Source organism: Zingiber officinale, chromosome 4B (assembly GCF_018446385.1).
Source record: "Zingiber officinale cultivar Zhangliang chromosome 4B, Zo_v1.1, whole genome shotgun sequence".
Taxonomy (NCBI): domain Eukaryota; kingdom Viridiplantae; phylum Streptophyta; class Magnoliopsida; order Zingiberales; family Zingiberaceae; genus Zingiber; species Zingiber officinale.
The window spans coordinates 82,752,267-82,779,804 of NC_055993.1; the positions used below are offsets into that span (position 1 = coordinate 82,752,267).

The 27,538-nt window shown below is 38.3% G+C and overlaps 7 protein-coding genes, 1 non-coding gene and 1 pseudogene across 12 annotated transcripts; 4 read left to right on the forward strand and 5 right to left on the reverse strand.

Moving 5' to 3' along the window:
- The first annotated feature begins 1,512 nt into the window (after positions 1–1,512).
- On the forward strand, positions 1,513–4,232 carry LOC121975302 (dolichol-phosphate mannose synthase subunit 3-like). Of its 3 annotated transcripts, XM_042526872.1 has the most exons (5): positions 1,513–1,890; positions 1,981–2,195; positions 2,990–3,124; positions 3,209–3,316; positions 4,009–4,232. In XM_042526872.1, exons 3-5 carry the CDS (start codon positions 3,023–3,025, stop codon positions 4,066–4,068), a joined length of 270 nt encoding a protein of 89 aa, XP_042382806.1. In that variant the 5' UTR covers positions 1,513–1,890; positions 1,981–2,195; positions 2,990–3,022; the 3' UTR covers positions 4,069–4,232. The 3 variants fall into 3 exon arrangements, with proteins under 3 accessions (XP_042382806.1, XP_042382807.1, XP_042382805.1); XM_042526873.1 differs by lacking the exon at positions 1,981–2,195 and having other exon boundaries at positions 2,995–3,124; XM_042526871.1 differs by lacking the exon at positions 1,981–2,195 and having other exon boundaries at positions 1,514–1,890.
- A 2,442-nt stretch (positions 4,233–6,674) lies between these two features.
- On the forward strand, positions 6,675–7,666 carry LOC121975303 (endochitinase EP3-like). Its single transcript, XM_042526875.1, has 2 exons — positions 6,675–7,113; positions 7,210–7,666. The coding sequence occupies exons 1-2, from the start codon at positions 6,927–6,929 to the stop codon at positions 7,620–7,622; spliced, it is 600 nt and encodes a 199-aa protein (XP_042382809.1). The 5' UTR covers positions 6,675–6,926; the 3' UTR covers positions 7,623–7,666.
- A 1,331-nt stretch (positions 7,667–8,997) lies between these two features.
- LOC121978340 (zinc finger protein ZAT9-like) lies at positions 8,998–9,642 on the reverse strand. The gene has a single exon (XM_042530699.1). It carries the CDS (start codon positions 9,640–9,642, stop codon positions 8,998–9,000), a length of 645 nt encoding a protein of 214 aa, XP_042386633.1.
- A 754-nt stretch (positions 9,643–10,396) lies between these two features.
- Positions 10,397–14,017, reverse strand: LOC121975305 (annotated as a pseudogene).
- A 272-nt stretch (positions 14,018–14,289) lies between these two features.
- Positions 14,290–16,387, forward strand: LOC121975308 (dolichol-phosphate mannose synthase subunit 3-like). The gene is made up of 3 exons (XM_042526877.1): positions 14,290–15,305; positions 15,390–15,497; positions 16,173–16,387. The coding sequence occupies exons 1-3, from the start codon at positions 15,204–15,206 to the stop codon at positions 16,230–16,232; spliced, it is 270 nt and encodes an 89-aa protein (XP_042382811.1). The 5' UTR covers positions 14,290–15,203; the 3' UTR covers positions 16,233–16,387.
- A 1,616-nt stretch (positions 16,388–18,003) lies between these two features.
- LOC121975304 (chitinase 6-like) lies at positions 18,004–19,092 on the forward strand. The gene is made up of 2 exons (XM_042526876.1): positions 18,004–18,472; positions 18,569–19,092. Exons 1-2 carry the CDS (start codon positions 18,004–18,006, stop codon positions 18,979–18,981), a joined length of 882 nt encoding a protein of 293 aa, XP_042382810.1. The 3' UTR covers positions 18,982–19,092.
- Positions 19,093–19,989: 897 nt separating this feature from the next.
- On the reverse strand, positions 19,990–20,634 carry LOC121978341 (zinc finger protein AZF2-like). The gene has a single exon (XM_042530700.1). The coding sequence runs from the start codon at positions 20,632–20,634 to the stop codon at positions 19,990–19,992; it is 645 nt and encodes a 214-aa protein (XP_042386634.1).
- A 614-nt stretch (positions 20,635–21,248) lies between these two features.
- Positions 21,249–24,373, reverse strand: LOC121975309 (40S ribosomal protein S14). Of its 3 annotated transcripts, none has more exons than XM_042526879.1 (5): positions 24,270–24,373; positions 23,931–24,053; positions 21,955–22,040; positions 21,731–21,860; positions 21,249–21,494 (listed from the first exon to the last, which is right to left on the reverse strand). In XM_042526879.1, the coding sequence occupies exons 3-5, from the start codon at positions 22,033–22,035 to the stop codon at positions 21,427–21,429; spliced, it is 279 nt and encodes a 92-aa protein (XP_042382813.1). In that variant the 5' UTR covers positions 22,036–22,040; positions 23,931–24,053; positions 24,270–24,373; the 3' UTR covers positions 21,249–21,426. The 3 variants fall into 3 exon arrangements, with proteins under 3 accessions (XP_042382813.1, XP_042382814.1, XP_042382812.1); XM_042526880.1 differs by having other exon boundaries at positions 21,955–23,834; XM_042526878.1 differs by having other exon boundaries at positions 21,955–23,844.
- Positions 24,374–24,501: 128 nt separating this feature from the next.
- Positions 24,502–24,581, reverse strand: TRNAL-UAG. The gene has a single exon. It is a non-coding gene; the product is annotated as a tRNA-Leu (tRNA).
- Positions 24,582–27,538: the final 2,957 nt, after the last annotated feature.

Here is a 27,538-nt window from a genome sequence, read left to right on the forward strand (position 1 = left end):
TGACCAGATACTTGGCACGAGGAAATTCAGATGGGTCAAGGGTGACCGAACATCTGGTGGAAGTCCAAGTGGGTCATGGAGAACCGGACACTTGGCACGAGACGGTAAGCCCAAGTGGGTCAAGGTTAACCAAACACTTGGCACGAGGAGAAAAGTCTATGTGGGTTAAAGGATTGACCGGACACTTGGTGAAGAAGTCCCAACAGGTCAAGGTTGACCGGATGCTAGACATGAGAAGTTTCAACAGGTCACGGATAACTAGATGTTGGGTTTGGGAACCTTGGACTTGAGTTTAGGCAAGTCAAGGTTGGGGCAATCGATCAGTTGATCGATTGACCTAAGCCCAATCGATCAGCTGATCGATTGGGAGAGTGATGCGACAAGTAACGGCTCAATCGATCGGCCGATCCATTAGGGAGAAATTGTCGCGAGCATAAAGAGCTGCCCAATCGATCAGCCGGTCGATTGGGCAACGCCAATCGATCGGGCGATCTATTGGGCAACTGGGAATCGTGCGAGTCACGATAAAGGCTGAATCGACCGGGCGATTGATTCAGGCATTCTCTAGCAGAGCACAGAGGCGGTCTGAATCGATCAACTGATCGATTCAAGCCTCCCCAATCGATCAGCCGATCGATTGAGATATGACCGTTGCACAAGATGTAGGTTTTGGATGGCTGGGATCGCGCTGATCTGACATGGAAATCGACTGTGAGTAAGCCCAATCGATTGGGAGCCCTAGAAGCGCAAGGTATAAAGTTGTGGCGAATCTTCGTCTTCGCAACACTTCTCTCGATTCACAGACATTCTTCCTCGACACTCATCGCTAGTTCTTGGAAGCTCTTGGAGACAAGTGCAAGTGCACTTCCAAGGTTCAAGAGGCATCAACAATCAACAAGTGAGCAAGAAGAAAGTTTTTATTTGTATTCTTGTATTTTTCTTCTTGCGTGTGTTGTATCTTGTTGTGTGAGTATTGTATGAGGTTTCTCTACATCCGGTAGTTACTGAGAAGGAGCATTTTTCTTAGTGGAGAGCGTCGTGTGTGTGGATTCTTGGATTAGTCACCTCTTTTTGAGATGAATACTAAGTAAATCCTTCGTGTTACCGTTGTAAGTGTGTTTCGTGTTTCATTCCGCTGCATATCATCATTACGAAGCAAGACAACGAATGCGACGAACTATTAACTCCCCTCTAGCTACAAATCAACCCTAACATATGTAAGTCAACATCATACTTTGAAAACCTAGAATACCCAAATCAAGTTTTTAAACTAAAAACGACACTATACGGATTAAAACAAACACCTAGAACTTGGTATATAAGATCTGACAATGAAAATAATAATTTTATTAGATTTTTTAAAAATTTATAAAAAAAATTTAAAATTTAAATAGAGTCCGTATTATATATTTAAGGAATGAATCGAATAGAGGTCTATTTGATATAACCATTAAATGGGAGTTAATTAGGGAAATTAACTTGGGTTAAGTTGATTTAACCCTACGAATATAATCTCTTCATCTTCCGCTAATACCGATCCCCACTCACGCCGACGCGTCTCTGCCCCGACGCAACCCGGACGCCATAGTCTCCGATCGCGACGGTGTTGTTCCGCCGATCGAGCCCCTCCTCCACCGATCGCTGGAGTTCAGCCGGTGGTTCTTCTTCTTGAGCCGTCGTTCCTGCACGGGTAGATCGTTCGTTAAGAGGGGTTCGATCCCTAGATTTGATCTATCGCCGCCGCACCTCTTCACATCGCAGTTCCGACCACCGGACCGTGTTACTCTAGCCAATCTGTGCCCTAGTTGCGGTGTCACCCTATCATCTGCCTCGGCTTACCATCACAGCGGTATTCCGACTCTCCGTGAGAGATCTCGGATCTGATAAGGGGTAAGTTATGCTTAGTGTTAGATAAGCATAGATTTGATTTCGTATGCTGTTTTCGGATGTCAAGCTTAGTGGTGCGACCTATTATTGTAGCTCCAGCTAGGAGATTGGCCGCGGGTGGCTAGCCGCTGCCACCAGATACTTTGCTCCGGCTAGTTCTCTAGCTCTAGGGTCAGTGTTGGACCTTTATCTCGGGTTCGACGTGAGGTTTTTGGCCTGGATCTCCTAAAGAGCGCAGTTCCAGCCAAACAACTCTGTTCCGGTCAATTTCTCTTTTGATTTCCTCACATGGGAAAGTTGAATTGCTGGTGATGCTTCCTATTCCTCTCAGGATGTGGCATAGCAATCTACTAGAAATGACCGAACTATTTCTGCTTGTATGTAGTGGCTATTCAATAGGAAAGATGAAAAGGTTGAAACAGATGCGAGAGTTAAGAGGAGCTAGAGGAGAGGATGAATTGGTAGGAGAGAAGATTAGGCTACAAGTGTTAGATTTGATGGTTATATTGATTTAAACAGAAATGAAAACCGCGTTAAACCTAGTTCCAAATTGTTGGTTGAATCGTGATTGGCATGATTTTTTTGAACAGCACTATATCAGGTGGCTGTTACATTCTTGTTTGGAACTTATTTAGCCATAGATTTGGTTGGCCCTGGAGAAGCTTCTGCAGACGTTTATTTTCTTCCTAAGCAAGTATAAGATTTTCTTTTTGCAGTAGCAGCAATAGCAGCTTAGTTCAAATTTACCTAGCTTGATCTATGATGATGATTGTATGCCGATACTGTATCTGGTTAGGCAAATTGTTCTGTAACTGACTTCATCACTATATATTAATACTAGTAGGTAAGTCCTGCCTATTTCTTGCTTTCCAAAATAGAGAAAATAAAATGGAAACCAAATACCTTTGTCCGACCGTTATTGATATGGATGGAATATTTAGTTTACTTCTGTTCCATTACATTATTGAATAGCACATTCATATCAAATTCTAGAATACTAGGGAACAAATGTGTCAAAGTGTGTACACTATCAAGCCAATTAAATAAAAGGGATACAAATTGACATGACTAAAATGTTTGCAATACTTTTCTTTCCTTATAGATCAGAATTCCAAGTAATTGTTTTGAGCTGAATATGAAGCACATTCTAAAGATCTTGGCTTTACTGGTTGTTGTTGCTGCCACTTGGATCACCTTACTTGAAACATCAATAGTTCCTCATCACTACACTTGGCTGGTCAGGTTTTTGTTATATGTACTTCCTCTTTAAAATGGTCTAGTTTTTTACTAAGTATTAACAATTTTGTTTTCTCCTTTCCAGCTTCCAGTTTATCTAGTCGTCTCATTAGGCTGCTATGGCCTTCTTATGGTAGGAGTTGGTTTGATGCTGTTTCCAACATGTCCCCAGGAAGCTGTACTTTTGCAAAAGGTTGTTTAAGACCATATCTTCTGTTTCTTATTAATTTCCCTCCCAATATTCATGTTCTTTTTATTAATTTCCACCCAGTCTTCTGTTTCCAACATGTACTTTTGCAGAAGGTTTATTTTCTGATATATTACCAACTTCAACCACCAAATTACCTTAACTGAATTTTTAGATGCTAATCCTCCACAAACTCAAGAACTGAATGATCATTGTTAAAGTGTTTGAGAACGAAATTTTTATGCTCTGATCTGCAAGAGGCTTCTTGGTCTTTGGCATTGTCTAAAATTTAGGCGAATGCTATTATAGGTTCAATTATTGCTCGGTTCCTTTTTTCTGATGTTTTACCATTAGATGCTAAACCTGCAGAGTTGATCTAGAAAAACTCAGAGGCAAATGTTAAAGTGTTTGAGGATGAAATTGTAACATTGTGATCAACATAAGGCTTCTTGGTCTGTGGCATTGATTTCTCTTCATCCACTTGCTCGACTAATCCATTGAAGAATAAATGTCTTTATAGTATCATATTTAGTATTTGTAATTCAGTAGAAAATAAGTTGCATTGTTTCTTTGCAAACACAATTCTGTGTTTACTTGTAGGTGCTTGTAGTTTATGGTTAATATTGGAACTTTTGTTTGCATCACTTATAGCATTGTATTTGGACGCCAGAAACTGAATGTTTATTCTTTCAATCCAGGATATTGTAGAAGCCAAGGAGTTCTTGGGACGAAGAGGGGTGGATGTGGGTTCTGATTAAAGTGACTTTCATCATTCATCGCTCATCAGCTAATGTTGCTTCTTCATTCATCTCGGTACGGTCTCCAGCTCCATTGATTTTCCCTTTCTCTGTCATTCTATGTAGCTATTCATGCAGGATGAAATTTACACTTTTCAAGATAATGTTAACTCATTTTGTGTCCATACTTGTTTTCTCTATCACGTGAAGAAAAAGGAAAAAATCATTTTTCCTATGAATTTTATGATTTGAATGAGATATTGAATTCTGTTGGCAGAAAATTGCAGCTCAAGTAAATGAAGTTTTGGAAGTGAATTAAGTACTTATCTTAACCATATAATATATTTGGTTACTCAAATCAAATAATTGCTCACTGAATTCAAAGCTCTCAAGAATGGTAGAAATTTTCCTACCAAAAAATGGTAGATATTGTGACCGTCTCTGTCTTCTTTTCTTTCTGTATATTTGAAACGGCATGTGATGTTGATGTTTCCAAAGGAAGTTTGACTAATGCTACAACAATAATCAAGCTTTATCTCATTAGGTGGGGTCAATTTGATCAATCTAACTAATAATCAAGCTTTATCTCATTAGGTGGGGTCAATCTAATCAATCTGACTAATGCCATGAGGAAAAATTCCTACATCCATTAATTTTCATCCATTTGATAATTTTTTGGATCATAATTCAACTACAATCTGGAAAAGTTGTTATGGGACATGACACTTGGAAAGTCAGATGAATAGTTGTTCATACCTGTTTTAAGAGTTCATCTTAATAAATTATTTAGTAGGGATTTACTAGAACAATTTTCTATCAGTCTCAGATTGAGAAAATTCCCAACATACACCAATCCATACTTTTTCCTTTTCTTCTTCAAAATCATTTCTCATAATTCACAAAAATTTAGTGATTCTTTCATCGTCTGTTGAATAGCTAATAATTATTGAATCAAGTAGTTTTTTCTAAAAATTCTGAGAAACATATATGAACAATGGACTTATTTATTTTGAGAATAATGGTGATGCCTCTTGAGTAATGTCAACCAATTAAGGAGCCATTTGACCAATTCCAATGTCAAATAGCAGGAGGAATTCCATGTTTTCTTCTTCATTTATGGCTTGATTTTTTCCAAAATGATTGCCACCAACATGGCTTATTGCTAGTAGTTGTTGACTAATCAAGGATTCTCGATGGTGTGATCAATTTGAACATTTAATTAATTTCAGAAGAAAATTAACAGAGGGGAAAACATATATTATGAACAGAATTTGTTTGTTTTTCTCTCAAATTTGAGGGCATTTAAATTTTTTTTTAATTATTATATTTCACTTCTAGAACATTGGTTCTTCTTTGACATTTAGATTGCATGCACGCTGCTGCGTTCTCATTCGTTCTCTCGCAGTCGCGGGGAAGTTGTGAGTTGCAGTTCTGTCTTTAGTTTCTTGATATGAAGAGATAAATTTATCGGAAAGGGTGTTTTAGGGCATCCAGTCTTTGATACCCTCAAAGAATTCTTTTAATATCACGTCAATGTCAAGTAAAAATAAAAATTTCTCTAATTTTTTCTACTATTAAAAAATCTCCCATCAACTTCTTTGTAAGAGCATATGCTGTTAATATCTCAGCGTTAATGCCTGCGTGGAGTTAGCTGTAGAAGTACTGTGAAAAAGTATATATATATATAATAAAATATTATGTTAAATTGAACGTGTTAATGTTACAAATTACAAAAAGTATATATATATATAATAAATTATTATCATTAACGCGTGATGCGTTAATGATATTGTAGTTATTCTAAAGGGTTCTACATTTTTTTTCATATATATTCCTTATCTCTATTTATTTAAAAAAAAAATAAATACAAAAAAAATTAAAAAAAAATAAAAAACTGACGAAGGAAGAGGTGAGCTCCCACTGGAGTCCAAAAAGATAATTTAACAATCGACGATATTAAATGGGAAAAGTTGATGATCGATGACGACAATGATAAAAATGAGTAGGGCTATGGTTCAAAACGGTTTCTGAATCAATAAAAATGTTGAATCTTTGTTTTTCCATCCAAATTCTAAAAATCCTGCGCGCGTATACGCGCAACCCTTCCAAGTCAAACATTCAACACCGACACAGCTCACAATCCACCACCTCCTCTCAGCTCTATAAATTCCTCTCATTTCCATCGTCTCTTCTTCCACCTCTGACCGGAACTGAATTCATGGCTCTCCTCGGATCTAACCCCATGGCACTTTTTGTAACGCCCCGGCCCAGGCGGGCCCCACCTAGACCGTACCGGGAACGTCACTAGAATTGTCCATCGGGTTGACGACTAGCTCCACAGACCACCGGAGGTCCTTTCAGCGTGCTTTGTCCTCACTCGCACGCACCCTGGAAAACTTCCCAGGAGGTCACCCATCCTCAGATTTCTCCAAGCTAGAATTGTCCATCGAGTTGACGACTAGCTCCACAGACCACCGGAGGTCCTTTCAGCGTGCTTTGTCCTCACTCGCACGCACCCTGGAAAACTTCCCAGGAGGTCACCCATCCTCAGATTTCTCCAAGCCAAGCACGCTTAACTTTGGAGTTCTTTGAGTTTGGGCTTCCGAAAAGGAAGGTGCACCTTGGTGATATGGATAGTATCATCTAACCCTTTAAGTCATACTTAATCAGAATCTCAGAACCGGGGTATTACACTTTTGGTGGCCTTCCTTCTCGTCGGAATCACAGCCGTGGTTGCCCAGAACTGCGGCTGTTCCGCCGACCTCTGCTGCAGCCGCTACGGCTACTGTGGCACCGGCGACGCCTACTGCGGCGTCGGGTGCCGGGAGGGCCCCTGTTACTCCTCTCCGACCAACGACGTCTCGGTGGCCGACGTGGTGATGCAGAGCTTCTTCGACGGCATCATCAGCCAATCAAACAGCGGCTGCGTCGGCAGGCGATTCTACACGCGCGACGCTTTCCTTGTCGCCGCCGGCTACTACCCCAACTTCGGCCGCACCGGCTCCGCCGACGACTCCCGCCGTGAGATCGCTGCCTTCTTCGCCCAAGTCACTCACGAGACCGGACGTGAGTTTGAATCGGTTTGCTTTCTTCACCGGCCGTTCGGAAGTCTAATTAAAATCTCGATCGACGTCTTTAATTAATTTCCTAAATTCTTTGCAGATTTCTGCTACATCGAGGAGATCAACGGTGCATCGAATGACTACTGCGACGAGACCAACACCGAGTGGCCGTGCGTCGCCGGGAGGAACTACTACGGCCGTGGCCCCATCCAACTGTCGTGGAACTTCAACTACGGCCCCGCCGGGCGGGACATCGGCTTTGACGGCCTGGGCGCGCCGGAGACGGTGGCCAACGACGTCGTCATCTCCTTCAGGACCGCCCTGTGGTACTGGATGAACCATTGTCACTCCCTCATCGTCTCCGGGCAAGGATTCGGCGCCACCATCCGCGCTATCAATGGCGCGCTCGAGTGCGACGGCAACAACCCGGCGACGGTCAACGCTCGGGTGGGCTACTACACGGACTACTGCAGGCAGTTGGGCGTTGACCCCGGCAGTAATCTCACTTGTTGAGTGAGACTTCTTCGTAATAAAATATAGTAATAAAAAATAATAATAATAATGCATTTTTCTCTTTCAAAATGAATAATAAAATGTTCTTTCACAGTAGAGAACAAAATAGAAACCAAACGTGTCCGGGTAATGGTGGCTAAATAAATAAAAAAATAACCGATGATTTTTAACATAGATTGATTTAAGAAAGTTGGATTGATTAGTACTTTCGAATTTATTTTGATGGTATATAAAATTAATAAGTTTAAAAATTAATCGTACTTAAATTAATTAAAAAAATAGAAATCAAATAAATAAAAAGTAATAATATTAAACAGATCAAACTGTCATACTAAAACGGAATAAATCAAATCGATTAAAAATTAATTAATTCCATAAAAAAATAAAATAATTAATTTTTTATTGACGGATGAATAGTCGAATCAAATTTCTAAATTAATCATACATTTCGTTCGATTAATACACTTTGATTAATATTTTACTAACCCTACGAATGACACGAATAAACTTAGTTTACATTCATAAATAATTTATAAATAAATATATTTTAAAAAGTAATTATAAATCTATTTATTTTTATTTTTTATTTCAATTTATAAAAAGCATATAATTCATAAACTTTTATAATTTAAACTATTCATAATATATTATAGATAAAAAACGGTAGGGTACTATAAAAAAAAACCTTAGAATCTAATTTAGTATTTGATAGATAATCAAATTAACTAATGAAAATAAATTCAATTAAAATATCTTATATTAATAATAATAATATTAATGACACTAATAGATGAAAAAATAAATAATAAATAAACATATATTTTTAATAATTTTAATATATATATATATATATATATTATTAAAAATAATAATATTAATGACACTAATAGATGAGAAAATAAATAATAAATAAACATATATTTTTAATAAATAAGATTTTAATTAAAAATTAAGGATGAATATTTATTTATTTATTTTGTTAATAAGTCTAAAATTTAATATGCGAGTGTTTTATTTCCCAAAAGGCCAAAAAAAACGAAATTAAATGAAATTGCAATGAGATAATTGCAGATAGAAATATCAATCAGTCAATGTTTCTTGACAATTGCAGTTGAATTGCAATGAAATTGTGGACAAACAGTCAAAAAAACAAAACAAAAAGATAATTTTGTAGTTTAATCACTTTTATAACATTTTAAATGATTAAGTACAGAAATATTAACAGAATTTACAAAAACTAGTTAATCACAATCACTATCCACAAACTAAAGCAGTAATTAATCAAACTCATTGCCCTAAGATGAAATTAAAGCAGCGAGGAGAGGAGCAAATTGATCGGCGGCCAACTCCCACCGCCGCCTCTTCTTCCATAACCCTAATCCATTCCTATCGCCGGCTGGTTGAGGTCGGTGCTCAGTCCCTTCTTTGGCGAGCACTCCGTCAGTGAGGCCGATGACATCGCCATTGCTCTTCTCGCCATGACAAGTCTCCTCTGCTTTTCTGTCCGGTCGTTGGCCGCCCGACGCTTCCGGTGAATGCTTTTGTGGCCGCCGAGGGCCTGGTACGAAGAGAATGCTCTTCCGCATTCCGAGCACTCGTAGCGACGCAGATCGGCCGTTGAAGGCGTCGCAGGGGAAAGCCTCTCGTTCTGCTGCCGCCGTTGTTGTTTCAGCGCCGTGGACGAAAGCAGAGGCTGCTTTTTCTCCGGCGGAGGCAGAAGCGGCATTAGCCCAGGGAATGAGATCAGATGCGGCGATTCTTGCTCCTGCGCCTCCGCCGGCGGAGGCGTCGGCGATCGGGGAGGAAGAAACAGCAGCTGCTTTGGGGCTTGCGGCGGCGGAACCCCGCGGCGAAGGTCGAGCAGGGCATCCGACAGCATGAGGAGCCCGAGGATGCAGTCCTCCTCATCTTGACTGACGAAAACCGAGGGCGGAGGCGAAGGGCGACGGCCCTTCGTTCGCCGGCGCTTTATCCCCCAGGAGGCAGCTGGCAGCGTGCATCGGAGGAGTCTAGCGGCCATGGCGAAACAGAAACGGAATTTGCGAAGCAAAAGCTCTTCTTGAACCCTCGCCGTTTCGGACGGAGAAAAAGCGAGAATGTAGAACGAGTGCGGGTGACGGCGCTATTTATAGAAGCGGTCGGAAATGGGCAATTTCAGTCCTAATTCCCTAACGGTAATAAATTTGTTTTTAGTTCCTTCTTATAAATTATAGTGTTAGAGCACCCCAGTTTTTCTATCCAAAATGAATAATTTAAAATAAAAAAATTACTTTATTAAATTTAGATATTTATTTTTCAATACATCATATATCAGCTTCTCTATTTCTTATTTTTTAACTACTTTATTTAAAATTTAAGGTAAAATATTTAAATAGGATATATTATGTGAATGCTTTAACTCTTCTTAAATTAACTCTTAAAGGAGTCTTATAATATTTATAGATAATCATAGTACATAAATAATTTAGTTTTACATTCACAAATAATTTATAAACTATTATAATTTTATAAAAAATAATTTATATATTTATTTTATTAATTTTTATTTAAATATATGAAAAGTATAGTAATTTATACACTTTAGGATTTTAAACTATTTATAATATATTAAGGATTAAAAAAATACTATAAATTTCATGAATATGAACATTGATAGTTCAACTCGCTTACCCACTTATTCGCAAAGCATAAAGAGTGTGGAGGCCCTTCACATCGACTTCGCAATTGCAAAATGCATAATAAATTCTAAGGATAAACTATCACAGCAGTAACAATTATACTGAACCAAAGTAATTTGATGTAACGTCCATCATCGTATCACAACCAGGCCATAGCACCTTTCAGATAATCGAATCGAACAAGTGAAAAGTCACTCGACTGTTCAAAATTTACAAGTAACACAGTTGGGTTGAAACATTTCGATATTGAGAAAAAGAAATTGAAGAGAACTTGAAGAATTAGAGCCTCCTTCCTCTCCTTCCACCCTTTCTTTCTGCGAGTGCTGTCTGTGGGTATGGGAGTTACATCCTCTGTAGTACCAGGAAAAACAGAATTAAAAGAGACTATATTTCGTGCCACAAAAACAAATAACTTTTTTAAGTTTTTAAAATCCCAAGCATGATGTAAAGTGAATAAATAGATTTTACTGAATTGATTTTGAAGATGCCGACATGAAGTGAATCAAGGAGTGATTTTAACCAAACAAGAACACTAGCAATTATGCACAAGGGGGAAAAGTTTGAATAATAATAGGAAAAGAACTTGCCGATACGCCCAATTTTCATGCCAGCTCGAGCAAGTGCCCTTAGAGCAGATTGAGCACCAGGACCAGGTGTTTTTGTTTTATTCCCGCCAGTGGATCTTAGCTTAATATGCAAAGCAGTAATAGCAAGTTCCTACAAAGAAATGCAGGAGAAGAAAGTTATGAGAATCAGTTTAAAACAAAGCATGGATATCGAGGAAAAAAATAACAAGTTGAAGGACAGACTTTGCATCGCTGTGCAACATCTTGGGCTGCAAGCATAGCTGCGTATGGAGATGATTCATCCCTGTCAGCCTTGACTTTCATTCCACCTAAAACAGCAAAAACTTTTCAAGTCCAAACTCATTTATCAAATAAGATAATAGAACAGGCAAGAGTAAGAAGTAAGCTTGTGTGAATGAGAACAAAAGTAAGGAAAGAGACCAAATAAAGGACAAATTTTACATCTCATGTAGATAAAATGAAGCTTCCAAGATTGCATGAGATGATGATTTATTCATTCAAGCATGCACCACAATTATTCAATACTCAGAAAAATGTTGCATTAATAGTCGTTCAAATTAATTGCTTCTACTCTGTTCTGGAAAAAAAAGAGAGGAATCTATCTCAACCTTGTTATTTCATGATTCAGTAATTCTTCTAGAAGAGAGTGGGTTATCAAAAGTATGCTAAAAACTTACCTAAGGGAGTAGGCTTAGCTTTTAAGTACTCCTCAAGCTTCATAGAAAACTCAAAAAAGATGTGCATAAATATTCTTGGACAGTTGGATTTCATAAAATGAACCACTTGAGAAAATGAACATCAAATTCCAAGCACCATCAGATTGATAATTTTGAAGATAAATCAACAAAACTTTTTCATATGAGTTTAGGTTTTAGTTTAAATAGTATAAAAAAGGAATGAATATGAATGTGCTCCTCATCCATAAACTAAACACCTTCACAAGAAAGTTGGCATGAGGTATCCACTGAACAAAAAATAGATGAACAACATAAAAGATGCAGCACATCTATAATGCACATATTTATGGATAATCCAATGCCACATCAGAAGGGCCTAAGATTCAATGAAACAAGGAAAGCTCTCAAAGAAAAACTCTCTGAAACCAAAATATTCATATTGCATGGCTATGACTCGAAACGCTTCCACAAGGTACAACTGTACAAGGAAGGCGATCTTAAGGGCCGTGCTTCAGAAACTGGAGAACAAGAACAATAATCATTGACCAAATTGTTGAGCTCAACCATGCACAAATAGAGTAATAACAATATAATACATAAAGAGGCAACTTGTTCCAACCAAAATCATGTCTAATAGCATTAAGCACAACTACTAAAAAGCCCATTTTATGACCATCAAACATGTTCATGCAGCTTAAGAAAAATAAAATGAATCACTTAAGAAAAATAAACATCAAATTCAAAGCACCATCAGATTGATAATTTTGAAGATAAATCAACAAACCTTTTCAGATCACTTTAGGTTTTAGTTTAGATAGCATAAAAAAGAATGAATATGAATGTGTCCCTCATCCATAAACTAGGCACACTTCACAAGAGAGTTATCTTAATATTTATTAATGGAGATTTAATTGGGGCAATTTAAATATTTATTTGTCCAAATTATACTAAAGAGTACCATTGCCAAAATTAAAGATCAATTTGCACAATTGGACAGATAGATCAAATGGAAAAATTAATTAAAAGGCTAATTGAAATTTCAATTTGAATTTAATTAGAGAAATATATGGATACAATCTTAATTTTCTACGAGCTTTAAGATCCAATGGATGAGATTTGAGCTCAATAACAAATGTTGGATTCAATCTTAATGGATTATAGGTTTAAAAGGCATCTTCTAGATGATTATTCTAAGGAATGCTCTCCATATCTTCAAGAGAAGCAATATTCCACTGTATGATACAAGATGCAGTGGGTTGCGGATGGGACCTTATAGACTTACGTCTCTAGTTCATGATCTTGTGCTAAAGAAAAGCAAAAGCATGGCTTCCCCTAGCCCCTAGTTCATGATCTTGTGCTAAAGAAAAGCAAAAGCATGGCTTTCCCTAGCCCCTAGTTCATGATCTTGTGCTAAAGAAAAGCAAAAGCATGGCTTTCCCTAGCCCCGTTGCTCCCGACCATCTAATGCCTTTCCTTCTTATGTGGTCAAATAAGTAATTAAGTAATAAGATACCAGACATATGTGCAGTTTTTCAAAACCATCATCCTATTGAAATTCCATTTTGCCTTATTTTTTGAATATTTTCAGTAAATCCAATGTCAAAGAAAGTATCACTGCAAAAGAAAGGCCTGTTTATGCAGAGAACAAACGAATCATGTCATCAATCTGAAACTCTCCTAGAATCATAACTTAAGTCATCACTCTCCCTTTAGAAAGAAACCCTTGCACAAGTTTATCTGATCAGCATCTTGATAGCGAGCGAAGCATGAAGATAAAGTTTATAGGGAAGCAGGAGACTAGTATTTTTTTAGAACCAGGCGTTATTCTTTCCGAACAAAATGACAAATTGATTCTTATAAGTAGAAGGACAATAAGAAAAATACAGATTGGATAAAAAAAATAGTTAATACAGAAATGATAATAGTTGTCGACAAAAGTTCTGAAATTGACGGAAAACCCTATGCACACACTCTAATCCGACCCTGAATAAAATTTCCATGTCAAATATCAAATAATTCAACGATCAAATCAAAGCGATTATCCATACCGATGATCCAACTACCAAAAGGGGCGAAATTAGGGGGTAATGGTGGAATTTGGGCATCCCACTCACATCTTATTGGAGATTCTCCGCCGCGCATCGGGCTGGAGCTGGATCCTCCAATCAGCGGAGCTCCCATCTGGCACGGCTGATGGCTTCCTCTGATCCGGCCTGCAACTGTTGCCCTCCATCCAACCGACCCGAACAGTTAACCACTCTGCGCTAACTTTGTGAACGAAAAAGGCGCAACCCCTTGAAATAGTCTCACACAGAGTAGATCATAGCAGAATCGAATGTGAGATAGAGAAGGAAAAGGAAGAAAAGTAGATCAGAGAGAGAGAGAGAGAGAGAGTTTGTGTGTGTGAAGGAAGAAGGGAGTAGGAAGAAGGAAGCGAGAAAAAGTGACGAAGTCGTCAAGACTCAATCAGCTGTTATCGGAGTAAACCAAATGGGCCGACGTCGCTGTCGGCCCACTAAGCACTAAATGGGTCGTATCTGGATCGAACCCGACCCATCAGTGTAGTCAAAACCTAGCCCGCTACGTTCAGAATTTCTCTCTCTAACCTCCGCTCAACTCCCCCCTCTTCTCTCCCCGGACAGAAGATCACCGACGACGATCGCCTCCTCTTCACGATCTTCTCCTAGCGCCTGATCATCCGGATTCTTTGATCATCCGGATTCTAAGGTTCTCTTCTTCTCTTCCTTCCTTGTTGGTGAATCTTTCTCCTTTGTGCTGCTTATTCCGATCCCTGGTCTCCCCTACTGAGCTAGATGGAAAGCCAATTTCTCTTTTGATTTCCTGTTATGGGAAAGTTGAATTGCTGGTGATGCTTCTTATTCCTCTCAGGATGTGGCATAGCAATCTACTAGAAATGACCGGACTATTTCTGCTTGTATGTAGTGGCCATTCAATAGGAAAGATGAAGATAGATGCGAGAGTTAAGAGGAGATAGAGGAGAGGATGAATTGGTAGGAGTGAAGATTATTAGGCTACAAGTGTTAGATTTGATGATTATATTGATTTAAACAGAAATGAAAACCGCGTTAAACCTAGTTTCAAATTGTTGGTTGAATCGCGATTGGCATGATTTTTTTAGCAGCACTATATCTGGTGGCTGTTACATTCTTGTCTGGAACTTATTTAGCCATAGATTTGGTTGGCGCTGGAGAAGCTTCTGGAGAGGTTTATTTTCTTCCTAAGCAAGTATAAGATTTTCTTTGTGCAGTAGCAGCAATAGCAGCTTAGTTCCAATTTACCTACCTTGATCTATGATGATGATTGTATGCGGATACTTTATCTGGTTAAGCAAATTGATCTGTAAGCTAAGTCCTGCCTATTTCTCGCTTTCCAAAATATGGAAAATAAAATGGAAACCAAATACCTTTGTCTGACTGTTATTGATATGGAATAGAATATTTAGTTTACTTCTGTTCCATTACATTATTGAATAGCACATTCATATCAAATTCTAGAATGCTAGGAAACAAATGTGTCAAAGTGTGTACACTATCAAGCCAATTAAATAAAAGGGGTACAAATTGACATGACTAAAATGTTTGCAATACTTTTCTTTCCTTACATTGTTTTGAGTTGAATATGAAGCACATTCTAAAGATCTTGGCTTTACTGGTTGTTGTTGCTGCCACTTGGATCACCTTACTTGAAACATCAGTAGTTCCTCATCACTACACTTGGTTGGTCAGATTTTTGTTATATGTACTTCCTCTTTAAAATGGTCTAGTTTTTTACTAAGTATTAACAATTTTGTTTCCTCCTTTCCAGCTTCCAGTTTATCTAGTCGTCTCATTAGGCTGTTATGGCCTTCTTATGGTAGGAGTTGGTTTGATGCTGTTTCCAACATGTCCCCAGGAAGCTGTACTTTTGCAGAAGGTTGTTTAAGACCATATCTTCTGTTTCTTATTAATTTCCCTCCCAATATTCATGTTCTTTTTATTAATGTCCACCCAGTCTTCTGTTTCCAATATGTACTTTTGCATAAGGTTTCTTGTCTGATATTTTACCAACTTCAACCGCCAATTACTTTAACTGTATTTTTAGATGCTAATACTCCACAAATTGTTCTAGAAGTTGTTAAAGTGTTTGAGAACGAAATTGCTATGCTCTGATCTGCAAGAGGCTTTGGCATTGTCTAAAATTTTGGTGAATGCTATTATAGGTTCAATTCTTGCTCGGTTCCTTTTTTCTGATGTTTTACCATTAGACGCTAAACCTGCATAGTTGATCTAGAAAAACTCAGAGGCAAATGTTAAAATGATTGAGGATGAAATTGTAACAGTGTGATCAACACAAGGCTTCTTGGTCTGTGGCATTGATTCCTCTTCATCCACTAGCTCGACTAATCCATTGAAGAATCAATGTCTTTATAACATCATATTTAGTGCTTGTAATTCAGTAGAAAATAATTTGCATTGTTTCTTTGCAAACACAATTCTATGTTTACTTGTAGGTGCTTGTAGTTTATGGTTAATATTGGGACTTTTGTTTGCATCACTTGTAGCATTGTATTTGGATGCCAGAAACTGAATGTTTATTCTTTCAATCCAGGATATTGTAGAAGCCAAGGAGTTCTTTGGACGAAGAGGGGTGGATGTGGGTTCTGATTAAAGTGATTTTCATCATTCATCAGTTCATGTTACTTCTTCATTCATCTCGGTACGGTCTCCAGCTCCATATATTTTCCCTTTCTCTGTCATTCTATGTAGCTATTCATGCAGGATGAAATCTACACTTTTCAAGATAATGTTAACTCATTTTGTGTCGATACTTGTTTTCTCTATCACTTGAAGAAAAAGAAAAATCCTTTTTCCTATGAATTTTATGATTTGAATGAGATATTGAATTCTGATGGCAGAAAATTGCAGCTCAAGTAAATGAACTTTTGGAAGTGAATTAAGTACTTATCTTAACCATATAATATATTTTGGTCACTCAAATCAAAGAATTGCTCATTGAATTCAAAGCTCTCAAGAATGATAGAAATTTTCCTACCAAAGAATAGTTGATATTGTGACTGTCTCTGTCTTCTTTGTCTTCCATATATTCGAAACGGCATGTGATGTTTCCAAAGGATGTTTGATTAATGCAGTAACAACAACAACCTTATCCCACTAGGTGGGGTCGGACAAATGAGGAAAAATTCCCACATCCATTAATTTTTCTCCACTTGATAAGTTTTTGGATCATAATTCAACTACAATCTGGAAAGGTTGCTATGGGACATGGCACTTGGAAAGTCAGATGAATAGTTGTTCATACCTGTTTTAAGAGTTCATCTTAATAAATTATTTAGTAGGGATTTACTAGAACAATATTCTATCAGTCTCAGATTGAGAAAATTCCCAACATACACCAATCCATACTTTTCTTTTCTTCTTCAAAATCATCTCTCATAATTCACAATAATTTAGTGATTCTTTAATCTTCTGTTGAATAGCTAATAATTATCGCATCAAGTAGTTTTTTCTAAAATTTCTGAGAAACATATATGAACAATGGGCTTATTTATTCTGAGAACAATGGTGATGCCTCTTGAGTAATGTCAACCAATTAAGGAGCCATTTGACCAATTCCAATGTCAAATAGCAGGAGGAAATCATCCGTGCTTTCTTCTTCATTTATGGTTTGATTTTTCCAAAAAGATGGCCACCAACATGGCTTATTGCTAGTAGTTGCTGACTAATCAAGGATTCTCGATGGCCTTATCAATTTAAACATTTAATTAATTTCAGAAGAAAATTAACACACTTCACGGAGGAGAAAACATATATTATGAACAGAATTTGTGTGTTTTTTCTCTCAAATTTGAGGGAATTTAATATGTTTCACATCTAGAAAGTTGTGACTTATAGTTGTGACTTATAGTTCTCTCTTAGTTTCTTGATCTGAAGAGACAAATTTATCGGAAAGGAGGTGTCAATCCAAAAACATAATTTAACAATCTATCGATGACGATAATATTGAAAAGGAGTACGGCTATGATTCAAAATGGTTCCTCAATCAATAAAAGGGTATGTCGAGAGTAAACAGACCAAGATTCAGGTCGCCATATTGAGCTCTATCTATAATCTGCAACCTAACGTCTAATAGTCATTCAAGACGTGTTGTATGTTGATCAAAAATTGACGAGATAAACAACTTATCTTTAGTTCTTTTCAGTCTAATTTTCAAAATATAGATTGAATTAACATATCATAAATTTATTATTTTTTTTTTACCAAAAAAACCTTTGACATCTTTGTAACTTATTCATTCTTTGACTTTTGTTTTCCATCCCAATTCTACAAAACCTGCGCGCTTATACGCAACCCTTCCAAGTCAAACATTTTTAATAATCAACGGCGGCACGGCTCACAATCCACCACCTCCTCTCTGCTCTATGAATTCCACTCTTCTCCACTCATTTCCATCGTCTCTTCTTCCACCTCTCACCGGAACTGAATTCATGGCTCTCCTCGGATCTAACCCCATGGCACTTTTGGTGGCCTTCCTTCTCGTCGGAATCACAGCCGTGGTTGCCCAGAACTGCGGCTGTTCCGCCGACCTCTGCTGCAGCCGCTACGGCTACTGTGGCACCGGCGACGCCTACTGCGGCGTCGGGTGCAGGGAGGGCCCCTGTTACTCCTCTCCGACCAACGACGTCTCGGTGGCCGACGTGGTGACGCAGAGCTTCTTCGACGGCATCATCAGCCAGGCAAACAGCGGCTGCGTCGGCAGGGGATTCTACACGCGCGACGCTTTCCTGGCCGCCGCCGGCTACTTCCCCAACTTCGGCCGAACCGGCTCCGCCGACGACTCCCGCCGTGAGATCGCCGCCTTCTTCGCCCAAGTCACGCACGAGACGGGACGTGAGTTTGAATCGGTTTGCTTTCTTCACCGGCCGTTCGGAAGTCTAATTAAAATCTCGATCGACGTCTTTAATTAATTTCCTAAATTCTTTACAGATTTCTGCTACATCGAGGAGATCAACGGCGCATCGAATGACTACTGCGACGAGACCAACACCGAGTGGCCGTGCGTCTCCGGGAGGAACTACTACGGCCGTGGCCCCATCCAACTGTCGTGGAACTTCAACTACGGCCCTGCCGGGCGGGACATCGGCTTCGACGGCCTGGGCGCGCCGGAGACGGTGGCCAACGACGTCGTCATCTCCTTCAGGACCGGCCTGTGGTACTGGATGAACCACTGTCACTCCCTCATCGTCTCCGGGCAAGGATTCGGCGCCACCATCCGCGCTATCAATGGCGCGCTCGAGTGCGACGGCAACAACCCGACAACGGTCAACGCTCGGGTGGGCTACTACACGGACTACTGCAGGCAGTTGGGCGTTGACCCCGGCAGTAATCTCACTTGTTGAGTGAGACTTCTTCGTAATAAAATATAGTAATCATAAATAATAATGTATTTTTCTCTTTCAAATTGAATAAAATGTTCTTTCGTAGTAGAGAACAAAAATAGAAACCAAACGTCCGGATGTTTTTTATTTTAAATTTTTTTTTTATCAATGATTGAGTCTCAAGGATTAATTTTTTTTAACACCGCGTTTTCGAATTTATCCTGATAACACGTGAATTGATCAGTTTAAAAATTAATCATCAAAAATTGGATATTTAATATCAACTAAAAAATAGAAACTAAACAAATAAACCGGCCAAACTTTCTTACTAAAACTGAATAAATCCAATCAATAAAAAATTAATTAATTCTATCGAAAAATTTAAATAATCAATTTTTTATTGACTGATGAATACTCCGATCTATTAATTCACTTTGATTGATATTAATGACACGAATAAATTTAGTTTACATTCATAAATAATTATACTTCATAAATAATTTAGTTTCACATTCATAAATAATTTATAAATAAATATAATTAAATTTATTAAAAAAGTAATTATAATTTTTTTATTTAAATTAGAAATAAGATTTCGATTAAAAATTAAGGATGAATATTTATTTATTTTGATTATACGTCTAAAATTTGATATGCGAGTGTTTTGTTTCCAAAGGGCAAAAATTAAAAATTAAAAAAAAAAGTATACCTTATAAATCATCTCTTATTATAAGAAATCAAAACCAACACATTGTAGATAATTGCAGATAGAAATATCAATCAGTCAATTTTTCTTGACAATTGCAGTTGAATTGCAATGAAATTGTGGACAAACAGTCAAATATCCAACACATTTTGACAAGTGCAGTGAAATTGTCAAAAAATCAAAACAAAAAGATAATTTTGTAGTTTAATCACTTTTGTAACATTTTAAATGATTAAGTACAGAAATATTAACAGAAACTAAAAAGCAGAGAGGAGGAAATTGATCGGCGGCCAACTCCCACCGCCGCCTCCTCTTCCATAAACCTAATCCATTCCTATCGACGGCTGGTTGAGGTCGATGCTCAGTCCCTTCTTTGGCGAGCACTCCGTCAGTGAGGCCGATGACATCGCCATTGCTCTTCTCGCCTTGACATGTCTCCTCTGCTTTTCTGTCCGGTCGTTGGCCGCCCGACGCTTCCGGTGAATGCTTTTGTGGCCGCCGAGGGCCTGGTACGAAGAGAATGCTTTTCCGCATTCCGAGCACTCGTAGCTACGCAGATCGGCCGTCGAAGGCGTCGCAGGGGAAAGCCTCTCATTCTTCTGCTGCCGTTGTTGTTTCAGCGCTGTGGACGGAAGCAGAGGCTGCTTTTTCTCCGGCGGAGGCAGAAGCGGCATTAGCCCAGGGAATGAGATCAGATGCGGCGATTCTTGCTCCTGCGCCTCCGCTGGCGGAGGCGTCGGCGATCGGGGATGAAGAAACAGCAGCTGCTTTGGGGCTTGCAGCGGCGGAACCCCGCGGCGAAGGTCGAGCAGGGCATCCGACAGCATGAGGAGCCCGAGGATGCAGTCCTCCTCATCTTGACTGACGAAAACCGAGGGCGGAGGCGAAGGGCGACGGCCCTTCGTTCGCCGGCGCTTTATCCCCCACGAGGCAGCTGGCAGCGTGCATCGGAGGAGTCTACCGGCCATGGCGAAACAGAAACGGAATTTGCGAAGCAAGCACTTCTTGAACCCTCGCCGTTTCGGACGGAGGAAAAGCGAGAATGTAGAGCGAGTGCGGGTGACGGCGCTATTTATAGAAGCGATCGGAAATGGGCAATTTCAGTCCTAATTCCCTAACGGTAATAAATTTGTTTTTAGTTCCTTCTTATAAATTGTAGTTTTAAACTCTTCTTAAATTAACTCTTAAAGGAGTCTTATAATATTTATAGATAATCATACTACATAAATAGTTTAGTTTTACATTCACAAATAATTTATAAATAAATCTATTATAATTTTATAAAAAATAAATTATAATTTTATTTTATTAATTTTTATTTAAATATATGAAAAGTATAGTAATTTATACACTTTAGGATTTTAAACTATTTATAATATATTAAGGATTAAAAAATACTATAAATTTCACGAATATGAACATTGATAGTTCGACTCGCTTACACACTTATTCGCAAAGCATAAAGAGTGTGGAGGCCCTTCACACCGACTTTGCAATTGCAAAGGATACTTAATAGATTCATGGTTTGCAAAATCCATAATGTAAATTCTAAGGATAAACTATCACAGCAGTAACAATTATATTGAACCAAAGGAATTTGATGTAACATCCATCATCGTATCACAACCAGGCCATAGCACCTTACAGATAATCGAATCGAACGAGTGAAAAGTCACTCGACTGTTCAAAATTTACAAGTAACACAGTTGGGTTGAAACATTTCGATACTGAGAAAAAGAAATTGAAGAGAACTTGAAGAATTAGAGCCTCCTTCCTCTCCTTCCACCCTTTCTGCGAGTGCTGTCTGTGGGTATGGGAGTTACATCCTCTGTAGTACCAGGAAAAAAAGAATTAAAAGAGGCTATATTTCGTGCCACAAAAACAAATAACTTTTTTAAGTTTTTAAAATCCCAAGCATGATGTAAAGTGAATAAATAGATTTTACTGAATTGATTTTGAAGATGCCGACATGAAGTGAATCGAGGAGTGATTTTGACCAAACAAGAACACTAGCAATTATGCACAAGGGGGAAAAGTTTGAATAATAATAGGAAAAGAACTTGCCGATACGCCCAATTTTCATGCCAGCTCGAGCAAGTGCCCTTAGAGCAGATTGAGCACCAGGACCAGGTGTTTTTGTTTTATTCCCGCCAGTGGCTCTTAGCTTAATATGCAAAGCAGTAATACCAAGTTCCTACAAAGGAATGCAGGAGAAAACAGTTATGAGAATCAGTTTAAAACAAAGCATGGATATCGAGGGGAAAAAAAAAACAAGTTGAAGGACATACTTTGCATCGCTGGGCAACATCTTGGGCTGCAAGCATAGCTGCGTATGGAGATGATTCATCCCTGTCAGCCTTGACTTTCATTCCACCTAAAACAGCAAAAACTTTTCAAGTCCAAACTCATTTATCAAATAAGATAATAGAACAGGCAAGAGTAAGAAGTAAGCTTGTGTGAATGAGAACAAAAGTAAGGAAAGAGACCAAATAAAGGACAAATTTTACATCTCATGTAGATAAAATGAAGCTTCCAAGATTGCATGAGATGATGATTTATTCATTCAAGCATGCACCACAATTATTCAATACTCAGAAAAATGTTGCATTAATAGTCCTTCAAATTAATTGCTTCTACTCTGTTCTGGAAACAAAAAAGAGAGGAATCTATCTCAACCTTGTTATTTCATGATTCAGTAATTCTTCTAGAAGAGAGTGGTTATCAAAAGTATACTAAAAACTTAACTAAGGGAGTAGGCTTAGCTTTTAAGTACTCCTCAAGCTTCATAGAAAACTCAAAAAAGATGTGCATAAATATTCTTGGACAGTTGGATTTCATAAAATGGACCACTTGAGAAAATGAACATCAAATTCCAAGCACCATCAGATTGATAATTTTGAAGATAAATCAACAAAACTTTTTCATATGAGTTTAGGTTTTAGTTTAAATAGCATAAAAAAGGAATGAATATGAATGTGCTCCTCATCCATAAACTAAGCACCTTCACAAGAAAGTTGGCAAGAGGTATCCATTGAACAAAAAATAGATGAACTGCATAAAAGATGTAGCACATCTATAATGCACATATTTATGGATAATCCAATGCCACATCAGAAGGGCCTAAGATTCAATCAAACAAGGAAAGCTCTCAAAGAAAAACTCTCTGAAACCAAAATATTCATATTGCATGGCTATGACTCGAAACGCTTCCACAAGGTACAACTGTACAAGGAAGGCGATCTTAAGGGCCGTGCTTCAGAAACTGGAGAACAAGAGCAATAATCATTGACCAAATTGTTGAGCTCAACCATGCACAAATAGAGTAATAACAATATAATACATAAAGAGGCAACTTGTTCCAACCAAAATCATGTCTAATAGCATTAAGCACAACTACTAAAAAGCCCATTTTATGACCATCAAACATGTTCATGCAGCTTAAGAAAAATAAAATGAATCACTTAAGAAAAATAAACATCAAATTCAAAGCACCATCAGATTGATAATTTTGAAGATAAATCAACAAACCTTTTCAGATCACTTTAGGTTTTAGTTTAGATACCATAAAAAAGAATGAATATGAATGTGTCCCTCATCCATAAACTAGGCACACTTCACAAGAGAGTTGGCAACAGGTATCCACTGAGCAAAAAACAGATGAACAACATCAAAGTGCAGCACATCTATAATGCACATATTTATGGATAATCAAATGCCACATCAGAAGGGCCAAAGACTCAATGAAACATGGAAAGATCTCAAAGAAAAACTCTCTGGAACCAAAAAATTCATATTGCATGGCTATGACTCAAAACGCTTCCACAAGGTACAACCGTAAAAGGAAGGCGATCTTAAGGGCCGTGCTTCAGAAACTGGAGAACAAGAGCATAATCATTGACCAAATTGTTGAGCTCAACCATGTACAAATGGAGTAATAACAATATAATACGTAAACAGGCAACTTGTTCCAACCAAAATCAAGTCTAATAGCATTAACACAACCACTAAAAAGCCTATTTTATTACCATCAAACAAGTTCATCTTGCTTAGATAGCTTGCTAGTGTCAACTGAAGCAAAGAATTCACAATCATATGCAAAGTGAGAAAAAAGAAATATAGATTAAGTTAACACTTGTAATACGAACAAGTGTTTCCCTCCCAGACAAATCTGTAACATGCTGCAAGTCCAAAACAGATGAGAAAAATCAAAGCTTTAATTCCTTTTCTAAACCAACAGATCAGAAAGTGGACTTATTTGACTCACAATGAAAGTATCATTAAAAGAAGCAAAGATGTGGGCAACACCGAACACTTGCTCCCCTTCCCGTACAGTTGGCCCAAGCGTCACATTCTCCTCCTTGGGCTCCCTAGTCTTCTTTCTTCCCGACTACAAAACCAACAGGCAATAAGCAAAAAGAGAAGGAAAAAAAAATTTGACTACACACTAAATCTGAAGTTACATAGGAGAAGAACATATCAAGTAAGTTCATGCAGGCGCACATTTGCAACCTCGTGAATCCGCAATTAACAGATTTCGACTAAAAGGGAAATCATTCGAGGTCACAACACTGTATTCTGTTGTGCAAACTGACGAATAACTCACCATGGTGGTAGTGAGACGAGAGAGCAAGTGCAACGAAGATGGCGAGGGCGAGAAGCGGATCGAGCTTCGACTGGGAGGATGAATAAAACCTAATCGATTCGTCCTATTTGTAGTGCTTCTGCAAGATTGGCTCGTAGTCGTAGATGGGTCAACTGATTAAAAAAAGGTTAGGCCATTCTTTATTTATTGGGCCGAGTCCAAGAAAAGGTTTAAATGATTAAAAAAAATCATTTGACTGCTGTGGGATTTGAACCCACGCCCTTTCGGACCAGAGCCTAAATCTGGCGCCTTAGACCACTCGGCCAAACTGTCTGACATTTCATAAACAACTTTTAGCAATATAATAGTATTTTTAAATTGTTTATGAATTGAGATTAATTATATTCAAATTTGTTTTTATTGAACTCAAACGCCTTCAGAATGGTTTACCCAACTTCTCAAAGTTTTCATCCCATCGAAAAATATCATGTAATCCTACTATTCGAACCGCGTGGGTATTTTGAGAGTTGCTGAATTTTATTTTATTTTTTTATTAGTAAAAACGATGATGACATCGTATTTACAATCCGTCCTTAAGTTAAGTCACAGGGTTATCCAAAATGACCTATATACATTATGTTATACTTGACTGTACTTTAGATATGGATAATGTGAAAATTTGGATTAACAACTACTGCATCGTATTTTTTCCCTAAATTCTTATTACTTATATCTGATAGACTTTATTCAATTGAGTGGGCATTCTAGATGCCCTCAATTTCCTTTGCATTGATATATGACAATTGTTTTCAATTTTTATAGCTCAATCTTCTCATCTTATGTTGTGCCCTTTTTGCATATATTTTCCTTATTTTCTCTATTGTTTGTGCTAGACGCACAATAAAATCCTTTTCTTTAACCTCATTAAAATGCATTTGCACTTGAATCTTCTTCACCATTTTCCAGGAAGAAATTATAGAAATAAGATATCAAAACTTATGCTGGGTACTGCTCATAGCATTTGGCTCATTTTTCAAATTGTTCCGGTGAATTTGCAGATTGGTAGCACAAAGACACAAATTGATGCTTCTTTAAGCAATGATCTTAGCTTCTCGGTGAGCCAAGCCACACAGTAGGCAGATTGAAGGTGGTACTGATCAAACCATGGAGCGTTCTAAGTGGAAGAAGGTGGCATATGGAGGGATGCAGCCAGGATATGATGACAACTACACTGATGAATCATTCCTTGAAGAAATGGTTATGAATGCTAATGTGGTAAAGAGGGACATGCCGAAAGTGATGCTTGATTCCGTTTCCATAACTCAATATGTTTGCATTGTATCTCTTGTGGTCTCTGTATGGGCTCATACATTGAGTTTGCACATTGATGAAGATATAGCTCTTCTTGCACTAGGATTTTCAGTCCTTTTGCTCACTGCAAGACAACTTTCCATCCAACTTCTCTTACATTATCTTCTTAATATTTCATTCTTCATTAGTGGATTATATGTTTTCGCACCAATCTGTTACACTCTTACTAAATCTATCAGTTCAGATTCAATAGTGGCATTGACCGTATCACTTCTCATAATTTTATTCTGGTTCCAATATAAGACCTCCTGGTGCTCTAAAGAATCCAAATTTGGCTAGTAATATCTCTTTGAATGCATCAATAGTGGCATCTGTTGGTTCAGGTTGTACTAACGGTCTAATTCAAATTTTGATAAATGACAAAGTAAGTTAAGTTAGATTTATTATGATCTAACGGGTTAACTAAGTGTATAGGAGAAGTCCAGATAGGTTGATGGGTTGATTAGAAATCTGGAAAGAAATTCAGCTATGTCGACGGGCTGACCGAATAGCTGGTACGAAGTTCAGATAGGTCAACGGGTTGACTGGATATCTGGCACGAAGTACAGATAGGTCAACGGACTGACCGGATAGCTAGCATGAAATCTAGATAGGTCGACGGGCTGACCGGATGTCTGACAAAATGATAAGTTAAGGTAAGTCACTGGAGGGGAGTGACTTGGTGAGGACGCGTTCCCCGTTTGAAGGAACAGTAGGTGTCGATCCAACTTAGATCCATTTAAAAAATCTAAGTTAAGATCTTGACTAGATTTTGGTTTCGAGGAGACAACATCTAATTACTACTCTATTTGCTATATTGTGCTAACTTTGTTTTGCAGGGTAATATAATTTTTATTGTCTCGGACTAACCTTTTTTTGGAAAGCCAGGTTCGGATGCTCGGAATGCAAAAATCTATCTCAACGTCAATTTGGAGCACGCTAATTGGATGGACTGACATCACGGTCCAGGCATCCGGAAGGGATCCAGGCGCCCGGAACTGCTTATATAAGCAACCTTCCATCAGGAGCAAAGACAACAAGTTTCTTCTGCGATTACTCTCTTGCGTGTTGCTCCAAAGAGCTCCTGTGACTCCATGACGCAACTCTGACGACTGAGTGACGCTGCTCCGATGACTGAGCAACACAACTCCGGACTCTGACGACTGAGTGACGCTGCTCCGACGATCGAGCAACACAACTCCGGCGACAAAGTGACGCGGCTCCAACAACTGAAAGCACAATCTTTCAGATCTCTAAGAAGTTGTTGGTATACTTGTTTATTTTTGCTCTTAAATTATACATTCATTGTATTCCTCTTGTAAAGATTTGTGAATTGTTAGTAGATTGCCTAACGAAAGCACTCGACGAGTGCAGGCCTTGGAGTAGGAGTCGACGAAGGCTTCGAATCAAGTAAAAATTGATTTGTTAGCGTTGTTTTTATTTTTCTCTTCCGCTGCATATTCGATTTAATTCTCGATTTTCGATGATCGCTATTCACCCCCCCCCCCTCCCCTCTAGCGTTCTTCACGATCCAACAAGTGGTATCAGAGTAGGTACCGCTCTGATTTGGTGCAACCACCAATCATGAAAAGGGGGTGAAAATCTTTGTTTTCTCATTTTTTAGTTTTAAGTTTTTCGACATAATCCAAATTGGTATCATTACCCCTTTGGAAACATTTTTCCGTAGCAAACCAATCTGAATTGGTGCAATACCAATTCAGTTTTAATACTTTTATTTTTATCCCACACTACTAATCCAAGACCAAAAGTCTTGGGATCATCTATGTTTGTTTTTATTATGCACAAGAGTAATGACCCAAAATGAAGAATACAACACTGTCCGTCCTCCCCTCTTCAACGACGATGACTTCCCATACTAGAAGAAGCGAATGGAGATCTATCTGAAGACCGATTTCGACCAGTGGTTCAGTGTCACCATA

Bases quoted from the DNA above. Each gene is read 5' to 3' on its own strand.
- LOC121975309 (XM_042526879.1), bottom strand. From the start codon at position 22,035: ATGAAAGTCAAGGCTGACAGGGATGAATCATCTCCATACGCAGCTATG. The intron at 21,861-21,954 runs GTATGTCCTTCA...ATTCCTTTGTAG, and splicing joins ATGTTGCCCAGCGATGCAAA to GAACTTGGTATTACTGCTTT. The intron at 21,495-21,730 runs GCAAGTTCTTTT...CTGGTACTACAG, and splicing joins CATGAAAATTGGGCGTATCG to AGGATGTAACTCCCATACCC.
- LOC121975304 (XM_042526876.1), top strand. From the start codon at position 18,004: ATGAATTCCACTCTTCTCCACTCATTTCCATCGTCTCTTCTTCCACCT. The intron at 18,473-18,568 runs GTGAGTTTGAAT...AATTCTTTACAG, and splicing joins AGTCACGCACGAGACGGGAC to ATTTCTGCTACATCGAGGAG.
- LOC121975308 (XM_042526877.1), top strand. From the start codon at position 15,204: ATGAAGCACATTCTAAAGATCTTGGCTTTACTGGTTGTTGTTGCTGCC. The intron at 15,306-15,389 runs GTCAGATTTTTG...CCTCCTTTCCAG, and splicing joins CTCATCACTACACTTGGTTG to CTTCCAGTTTATCTAGTCGT. The intron at 15,498-16,172 runs GTTGTTTAAGAC...CTTTCAATCCAG, and splicing joins AAGCTGTACTTTTGCAGAAG to GATATTGTAGAAGCCAAGGA.
- LOC121978341 (XM_042530700.1), bottom strand. From the start codon at position 20,634: ATGGCCGGTAGACTCCTCCGATGCACGCTGCCAGCTGCCTCGTGGGGG.
- LOC121978340 (XM_042530699.1), bottom strand. From the start codon at position 9,642: ATGGCCGCTAGACTCCTCCGATGCACGCTGCCAGCTGCCTCCTGGGGG.
- LOC121975302 (XM_042526872.1), top strand. From the start codon at position 3,023: ATGAAGCACATTCTAAAGATCTTGGCTTTACTGGTTGTTGTTGCTGCC. The intron at 3,125-3,208 runs GTCAGGTTTTTG...TCTCCTTTCCAG, and splicing joins CTCATCACTACACTTGGCTG to CTTCCAGTTTATCTAGTCGT. The intron at 3,317-4,008 runs GTTGTTTAAGAC...CTTTCAATCCAG, and splicing joins AAGCTGTACTTTTGCAAAAG to GATATTGTAGAAGCCAAGGA.
- LOC121975303 (XM_042526875.1), top strand. From the start codon at position 6,927: ATGCAGAGCTTCTTCGACGGCATCATCAGCCAATCAAACAGCGGCTGC. The intron at 7,114-7,209 runs GTGAGTTTGAAT...AATTCTTTGCAG, and splicing joins AGTCACTCACGAGACCGGAC to ATTTCTGCTACATCGAGGAG.